This window comes from Poecilia formosa, unplaced genomic scaffold (assembly GCF_000485575.1).
Source record: "Poecilia formosa unplaced genomic scaffold, Poecilia_formosa-5.1.2 Scaffold495, whole genome shotgun sequence".
Lineage (NCBI taxonomy): Eukaryota > Metazoa > Chordata > Actinopteri > Cyprinodontiformes > Poeciliidae > Poecilia > Poecilia formosa.
This window is the reverse complement of record NW_006800434.1, coordinates 268,608-277,479: the sequence shown is the minus strand read 5'-3', so window position 1 is coordinate 277,479 and position 8,872 is coordinate 268,608. Positions and strand designations below refer to the sequence as shown.

At 39.2% G+C, this 8,872-nt stretch overlaps 1 protein-coding gene and 1 long non-coding RNA gene across 3 annotated transcripts in view; both read right to left on the bottom strand.

Moving 5' to 3' along the window:
• Positions 1–3,562, bottom strand: part of cunh6orf47 (chromosome unknown C6orf47 homolog) — an 8,427-nt gene extending 4,865 nt beyond the window's left edge. Inside the window, exons 1-3 of one of the 2 annotated variants that reach the window (XM_016664549.1) lie at positions 3,322–3,562; positions 1,811–3,075; positions 846–1,684 (exon numbers count right to left, since the gene is read on the bottom strand). In XM_016664549.1, coding sequence (XP_016520035.1) covers positions 1,812–2,663 — 852 coding nt within the window. In that variant the 5' untranslated portion in view covers positions 2,664–3,075; positions 3,322–3,562 and the 3' untranslated portion in view covers positions 846–1,684; position 1,811. Of the gene's footprint in view, positions 1–845; positions 1,685–1,810; positions 3,076–3,321 lie in introns of those variants that run through there. The other variant, XM_016664547.1, reaches the window with a different exon arrangement.
• Positions 3,563–4,409: 847 nt separating this feature from the next.
• Positions 4,410–8,564, bottom strand: LOC103156720 (uncharacterized). The gene is made up of 5 exons (XR_478173.2): positions 8,239–8,564; positions 7,776–7,829; positions 6,970–7,014; positions 6,651–6,694; positions 4,410–5,809 (listed from the first exon to the last, which is right to left on the bottom strand). It is a non-coding gene; the product is annotated as an uncharacterized LOC103156720 (long non-coding RNA).
• Between the last annotated feature and the right edge of the window lie 308 nt (positions 8,565–8,872).

The following is an 8,872-nucleotide window of genomic DNA, read 5'->3' as shown; positions in this document are numbered from 1 at the left end:
TTGTTTAACAACCATGGCATCCCTGTTCTTAATTGGCCAGCAAACTCACCTGACCAAACCACATGGAAAATCTCTGAGGTATTGTGGAGAGGAAGCTGTGATTCTCCAGATCCAACAATTCAGAAGAGCTGAAGGTCACCATCAAAGTAACCTGGACTCTCATAATACCTTAGCAGTGTCACAGACTGATCAGCTCCATGTCTCACAGCATTCTCACATACTCTGGTGCAGAAGCTCTCTTCTTTCCGACTGAGTTCCACACTGGGGAACTGGATTCTGGACTTCCTGACCAACAGACCTCAGTCTGTCAGGATCCACAACAACGTCTCCTCCTCCATCACCCTCAGCACTGGCTCACCGCAGGGCTGCGTGCTGAGCCTCCTTCTCTTCACTCTGCTGACGCATGACTGCTCAGCAAGACACCCCATATAGTGAAGTTTGCAGATGATGCATAACGAACAGTGATGAGTCCAAATACAGAAAGGAGGTGGAACACCTGATGCAGTGGTGCAGAGACAATAACCTCTGCATCAACGTGAAGAAGATCAAGGAGATGGTGGTGAATTTTAGAAGGGACAAGGATCCTCTTCAGCCCCGGAGAAGCAGTTGTGGAGGTGATCTCCAGCTACAGGTACCTGGGTGTGCCTGTATCCAGTGACCTCACCTGGAGTACCAACACCTCCAGTCTGGTCAGGAAGGCTCACCAGCATCTGTACTTCCTCAGGAAGGTGTGGGAACTCAGTCCTGAGGAGCTTCTATCGTTGTGTGGTGGAGAGCGTTCTCTGCACCTGCATCACCGTGTGGCACAGCAGCTGCACTGCTGCTGAGAGGACGGCTCTACAGCGGGTGGTCAAGGCTGCACAGAGGACTGGGGAGCACCTTCCCTCCACTTCAGACCTCTATACAGCACGATGCAGGAGGAGGGCCCTCATGAAGGACTCCACTCATCTTGCACACAGACAGCTTATTGTCTGTGTGCAATATTATTATTATTATTATTATTATTATTATAGCACACACACACACACACACACACACAGAGGCTGAGGAGCATCCAGAGCAAGACCACCAGGCTCAGGAACAGGTTCTTCCCTTCAGCCGTCAGATTGCTGAACTCAAGCTGCACCTAATTCAGCTTCATCTTATAAATTATTTGCAACACACACACTTTCTTTTAATAGACATATCCATATATCACATAAATTACTTTATTCTTTATTTGTGTAGTCCGAATTTCATACCCTAAACAAGCAAAGGTGATAAAAACTTCTTGAATCCTTGAATTGCTGCAGTAATCTAGGGACAAGGAGCCCCAACTAAGTACTGAGTGCTGTACATGCTAATACTTTTCAGTTGGCCAATATTTCTAAAATTCCTTTTTTTCTATTTTTCTTAATATTCTAATTTTCTGAGATACTGAATTTGGGCTTTTCATTAGTTGTGAGTTATAAACGTCAACATTAAAAGAAATAAACAATTGAAATATATCAGTCTGTGTGTAACTAACATCCAAGTTTGACTTTTTGACCGGAACTGCTGACATAAATCAACTTTTTCATGACATTTTAATTTGATGGCCTTCACCTGTAATGTCTTCATGTCTGATGACATGAAGGCAGACATCAGCTGCTACACACGTTGCTTGTCACATGAGTCATGACTGAAAGTTGACTGGTAAGTCTCACTGCAAACAGTACACGAGAAAGAAATTATAGCGTTGTACTGCTTCAGTTTTACTCTGTGTATTAAAAATAGACTGATAGGTAACATTTATTTTAGGCAGAATTTGAACATTTCAGAAGAAGCTCACCTTAGGCTAAGCTCGTCTTCAGCAGTTCCTTAGAAAAAAGCTTATCTCCATTGTCTGCAGTGTCTTTCTTTTCACCAGTCTCTTTCAACTCCTGGATATTTTCTTTATCTTCTTCCACTCCAAGAATTACACTTTGTCGTACACTAACAGAGATCACCAATGCTTGTATGATGCCATAGATCAAAGCAAACTGAGGGAGATACTCCTGAATCAACCACAGCAATCCTGCCATTCCAGCTGTTGAGACAAAAAACATGGCCATGCCATGAAACCACAGCCTCAGAGCTCCCTGGACACCAAACACCTCCAGGATCAGTTTGGCAGGAGGGGACACAGTCCACAGGAAGGCCACTACGAATAGGTCAAACAAATGCCGAAGGAAGTTGAAGCAAATTTCATAGTGCTCTGGTATAATCTCCAAATTCCAGCTATCTGTGAAACATCTGAATGGAGAGGTCAGCTGAGAAGGAGTGGGAGATGGGGGAGGGGTTCCATAATCAGAAAAGTCCCCGTCAACATCACCTTTCCTTTCTCTCAGGCTGCTTTTAGCAGTTTTTCTTGACCACAGATATGATGTGGGGAGATATTTGCTCCACCACCTGGACACCTGTAGCTCTGTCTCTGGTTTTCCTGAGCCAAGATCTTCTATTTCCATGGGTTGCAATTTCTCCTGTGCCTCCCAGTACTCCTCTCCTAGAGCACTCTGGTCACTTCCTTTTCTCCACCCTCCCCACATCCAAGATCCCCAGTTACCTTTAGCAAGCTGCTTTTGACGCAACATTGGGGTATTTTGTGAGGTACAACTACCCCAGAAGCGCACCCACCCCCACACTCTTCCCACTATAGAAGACATTACTTATTAAAGGTTTAACCAAGACGAATTGGAGAGATAATCGCCCTCTGCAGTTTCTCTAATGCCAATATACCAAGAAGATTCAAGCCAGGGCAATAATAACGTTTCCGGGCCAAACACACCCACCCGTAAGGCGTGTTGAACCCGTTCAGCAATTCAAGAGGCGACTTGGCCTCTGTACATAGCTAAATCTGCCTTTGACAAGCAGTGTCTCTCCTATACAAAGCCATCAGTCATGAGTTATAAACATAGCATTTTGCCATGTTTAACACTGTGAGCTCTCCAGGTTGTTTTCAGTAAGTCAGTACGACACCCAGCTAAGCTTATTCCCAGCTACTGTTCAATTTTGGGGTTTCGAGACGAACTTCCTGGACTCCCTGTATTCCGAAAGGTATTACTCCGAATCTCAAACCTGGAAAAAACAAAAACAAAAACAAAACAGGAAATATTTGTAGTTTTAATAGTTTTGTTGTCTAGTACCACGTCAATATCAGAGCTACCAAGCTAGCGGCGTAAAAGACTTAATAATTGCCAACTAGCAATAAAGTTTTAGCCAGAAATGTCAAAGTTATATCAAATTTCCTCTTAAACCTTTACCCCTCAGGGTTTTATGTTCTTTAAGTGTAGCTAATATGTTAATAAAGCGCCAAATCTTTACCTTTTCGGCCAGGTTAGCTTATCACATCTGCTGCTGCCCTTGTACGCTTTCCCTCAGATAGCTCAGTTACATTCTTAACATATGGGCCGTGTAGTTTTAAAGTGCCTGAAGTCGAAGAGAAACTAAATAGTCAACCTGAAGAAGACTGATGCCACGCATTTCCAACTAGAGAGGTCTACTGCCTTACAGAAGAAAGACGACACAACAGATTAACCTTCAAAATAAAAGTCACCGGAAGACCGTGTGGCATGAAATCCAGAACATATAAACTCTTAACCCCAAATGCAAAGATTACAGTTTAGTCAAAGGTTGCGTTTAAGTCGCTATTAACTTAACGTCTTAGACTGAAATATCTTGGTTAAACTTGCAGGAGCTTAAAAACGCAGGACAGACCGTCTTCTTTATAAAAATATGAATAGTTCAAATTCAAAAATACTGTATTAATCCTAAAAGGAAATTAAATGTTTATCTCAATTTGAAAATTTTCAGTTATTGTAAATATTGATGGCTGTGGGCAGGAAAGGTTTTTCACAGATAGTTTGACTAAGACAGCCTCATAAGAGGAGGGTCAGTTTTCCATAATCTTCTTGATTTTATGAAGAATCCTTCTTTGTATCATCATCTTCAGAGGCTCCAGTCATCCCCAGAGCAGAACCAGCCTTCTTCATCAGTCTCTTGAGCCTTTTTAGGTGCCTTATTGTGATGCTGCTGCCCCAGGTAGTTAACGGCATTTGTAGTTTACCATGTTGCCTTTGTTCAACTTTATAAGTTTGTGAACATTTAGGCAAATACATCAACTACATTCCAATCACACACAGATAAGAAAAATATAGACTTTAAATTATGTCAGGCTTTATTTCACAGACAAGCCAATGTGGTGTGGACATTTAAATTGTTTATTTGACATGCAATCAACATACACTGAAAAACAATTGTGTTGCTTCAGGGATAACAAACCATTAACAGCTGTTAAGCCAGGCTTAAAGAATTCAGGTGAATGTGCGTCAATGGATTTCTTCAAGAGACCAATGAAATCAACCACAGATTCACTAATGTTACACTAAATAAACTCCGTATGCCATACCTCACACCAAATAAACTGCATCTTTTTATTGAGGTTTATGAGGAATTGAAGCACATCATACAAAAGAAAAAAAAATTCCGCTACAAGAGCAAACGATAGATCAATTGAATACGTAATTACCCTAAAAATATATATTTCCAAACTATTCTTAACTAAACATAATCATACATGAGATTTTCACATATAAAAAACTATAACCTAATAAATGAACAGTGGAAGTCAATATTATAACATGTTCATCTGACAGCGAATTCCTTCATGTTGCTGTTTTGTTCCACATTCTAGATATTTATACAGACCAAAATGAAATAGAACAATGTGCAATATCTGTGAATTTTCATCTTTAATTTTACCTGTAGTTAACTGCCCCTTTAAGTTCTGATGCTTTTGCTTTGAGTGGTCACACATGGCCGACCTCATGCAAATCGCATGAGGTCGATTTGCAGTACTGCCAGTTTGTTGGAAATGAACTCTTTAAAGTCCTATAGCTCGATAATGGACATTGAGCTGTGCAGCTACTGCTCTGGTGGATGTCCCTCCCTACATCCAACATGCCAATGGCATGCTCCCGCATAACTTGAGACATCTCAGGCATTATGACTTGTGACAAAATTTTACATTTTGGGGTGGCCTTTTATTGTCCCCAGTCCAAGGATTGTCCAGCTGTTGCTCATTTTGTCTGATCACTCACTGGACATGCCCCACCCATGCATTGGGTAATGCTCACTGACAGAAAGTTGGATTAAAAATTACACACAAATCAGGAGAAATATTACTTTTGTACAATAAAATGTCAACAAATGCTCATTTACAGTTGTTAACTCCACATGGCAATATTTGACATGGGACGTTTATATTTTTGTTTAGTATAGAACAGCGGTCTTTAGAAACCGTTAATTCAGAAACACGGTTTGACCCAAGCAGAGTCCGTATGGGTCATTTTAAAATTGATAATTGTGTTTTCTAATGGTATACTGTAAAAATAATAATAGTACCTGACTGACTACCAAAATTAATTGGAGGTGTTTTAATGCAGGGTGATTAAAAAACAAACAAACAAACAAACAAACAAAAAAAACAAACAATACTTACAGATAAGAAAACAGAATCACGGACAAAACTCGGTTTCTGATTGCTGTGACTGCTGACTGAACAGATAAGGTTCCAGGCTTAACTAAGCATGGCTGCTAGCCTGGTCTGGAGCAGGCTGGCTTCACAAAATAAGTCACCATGGTAACTTATGTGTTATTTCTTTTGTAACATTGAATTGAGGCTTAATTAAGACAGGATATCCAGAAAATCCCAGCTTAATCTGCTATCCTGGTTTTGTGAAACAGCCCTCTAGTTTGTATATAACCAGAATGACAATCAGTGAAGCTTTAGCCTTGATTCAGAGTTCACTACCTGTGAGAAGACAAGAAACATTAAGGTTAATATATTAGTTGGAGATGTTTGGAAACTTTGCAAAACAATCTTCTTATAACCCCACCTTAAACTAAGAAATCTTGTTTGGTTGAGTACATCCTTCTGTACAACAAGAACTGAAACTGACCAATGTGTGCTAATGTCTAATCCCATTCTGCAGCTGGTCACTAGATTAGAGACATGTTTAACTAGCAGTTTCCTCTGAGCTCCAGTGATCTTGATTGTCTCAGTGCGCTGCGAGTAGACTTCAGTTAACATCAGTAGAACCGAATAACTGCATCATCATTGACCAATCAGACCCGTGGAGCAGTCGCTGTTTCATAGATGCTTTGCATTCAATACAAAGGTTATTTACTTCAACCCTTTTTTAAAGCACTGTATAATTTTGTAGTGTAAAACAAAAACTAAAATATTGAAATATTTAATTCAATTCATTACTCAGAATTGATGCAGTGTTGTCAAAGGCCACTGCCCTGTATATTTTAGCCACGTCCCTGTTCCAGAACACCTGATTCAAAGGTCTGCATGACCTCCTCTGTATGCCACCCAGTACATACAGTTTGTTGATCACAATATTTTTCAAAATGGGTGAGCTTCACCATATAACCATGTTTGTCGGAGGTCTGCTCTACTTCCACATGGGGGGAGCAATCTGGCCTTGGTGTCAAGTTTATTACAGTCAATACTGATTAAATGTTGATTGTCGTAAATATAAAAGTTAATCAGAATTTAAAGCTAAAAGTGACCATGACTGCACAGGAGAACACAAGTTGTAATTTTATTCTATTATTAAAACAGATTTTAATGTTAACATACTTACCTAAACTTCCACATGGACAAGAGCAGATGATCTACAAGGAGAAACTAAAATAGGAAAACATATTCTAATTAAAAAGGACTATAGTGATTTAATGGGCATTTTAGCCCATTTACTGCAAGCTGTTTGTAAACACATGCTGAAAGATTGCCAGCAGTGATCTTCACAAGCAGTTAATGAATAAAGCATCCAATTAAGCTGAGGTTATGTGGTCAGTGTACTGTGAAAACAACTTCATGTTTTTTTATTTCAGAGACTCTAGTCTAAAAATCATCATTCCACTTAACCCAATAGAATAAAGGCTCATAGATTCCAGGCTTACCTGAAGCAAGACATTCCGTCTATGGCTACATCACCGAACAGGTGCCTGAAATAATAATAATAAATTAGTATAAACTTTTACTAAATCAGTTTGAATTGCAAGTATATAGGATGCATGTTCAGTGCAATCTCAAATAGCATCACCATATTATCAGAGACTCTAGTCTAATGAATCATCACTACAGCATTTTAATATATTACATAATTCAGTGATAGGGCTGGGCAATATATTCAAATCCAAATGTACAGTTACATTTGTACAAGACCTTTCTCCAGTAACCATGGAAGTAGTCTTGGAAACTGTGGGCTAACATACAGGAGCAATTTGCATGACATGGCATCAGTAGATGTGATTCTCATTCAACACTGCAACTGAAATGCATAACAAAGAGGGGAGGTTCAAGATATAAAAGTTCAGAGTAGCATTATGACAACACACCTCAATTTTGTTAATACTAGGGTAAGCACTAAAAAATAGCATAAATTTGTTTTAATATAAACAATTCATCTGTTTTATACCATGCTATCATGACAAAGTGACAGTTGTAACAAATATGTAAAAGCCATATTTTTCTGTAGCTATAAGTAGATTTCACTAGAAAAACAAAACCAAGAATTTAAATGTACATGGATTTTCCAGAGAGACAAAAACGGAATAGGAAGGATAAAAACCAACAAAATGCTTGCAAACTACGGGCAATAAAACCCCCAACACAAAAACGTATTCTATTATGTAATGTAGGGTATAAGTATGAACAGAATGACTATTGCCCAGCCCTACTGATGTTGAATTTCAGTGCAACTCACCATCACCTTATAACTACTGACTTAACCAGCAGCCACTCGGCATCCATCTTGATGCTGTAAAAGAAAATATGGGACAGATTAGATATTTTAGTTAGGTAAAAAAAAGTCTCGTCAAATCCCACATTTTATTTACAAAGTCAGATTTATAACTGAAAACAGTTATATAAAACACAGAAAACTTTCTGGAAACAAAATAGCAAAAATGTAGCTTTACAATCTGAAGTAAAGCAATTTTTAACAACTGGATCATCAGCTGCAACACAAAGGGGAGATTGTTTAAAATATATGTTGCCGTTTAGTGAAGTTAGCTTGATCTAAGTATGATGGCTTTGTGAACGATCCAGTTTAAGCACTAAATTATTAACTAATATAGACATGAAATGACGTGAGCAAGGCTTTCCGTACAGACACGTGGAGAAATAACAGTTTTCTAAAGGATAAAGTTCTCTACTATTAGGAATACCTCATGATTGTTCCTTTGTTCTTCAGAATCAGCCGGGTTGTATGAACCGATTATCAAGTAACCCCCATTTGGTCAGCCTCCATTTCTTATGTCCTTGCCACCCCACGTGCTCGGACAGCGAAGCCGGTGCACATGGTGCAATTTTCTTTCAGCTCGCAGTGAAAATAAATAGAAACCCGACCGAGGGTCCTTGCTGTGTTTCACACAAGGAATGCATCACACAGAATTGGAACTCTATTTTGGCTATAATCTTGAACAACTTCTCCGTATGTATGTATCCTTATCTCACACCAAAGGACAGAGGCTAAAACATGGCTGTCAGCAGTTTATATACGAGGGTCCTCTCAGAGCAAAAGTCATAGGTGTCCTAAGGAATGCCAGGGTCTTTTTTCTTTTTTTTTTTACAAGGCTCTTTTTTCCTTTGTGTAACTGGGGTCTTCAAATGCCATAAATGCCATAATCTAATCCAGTTTCTTATTTACTATTTTACTTTTTCTGATAAGTCGACTTGCAAAATTAAAACACGTAACCTTGTGACGCCCATAGACATTAATACGGGGACGCCCGACTCCACCAGCAGGACCTATTTTTTTCTTTCTAAACTTTATTGTTAAAAACGGTCAAATCTTACAAG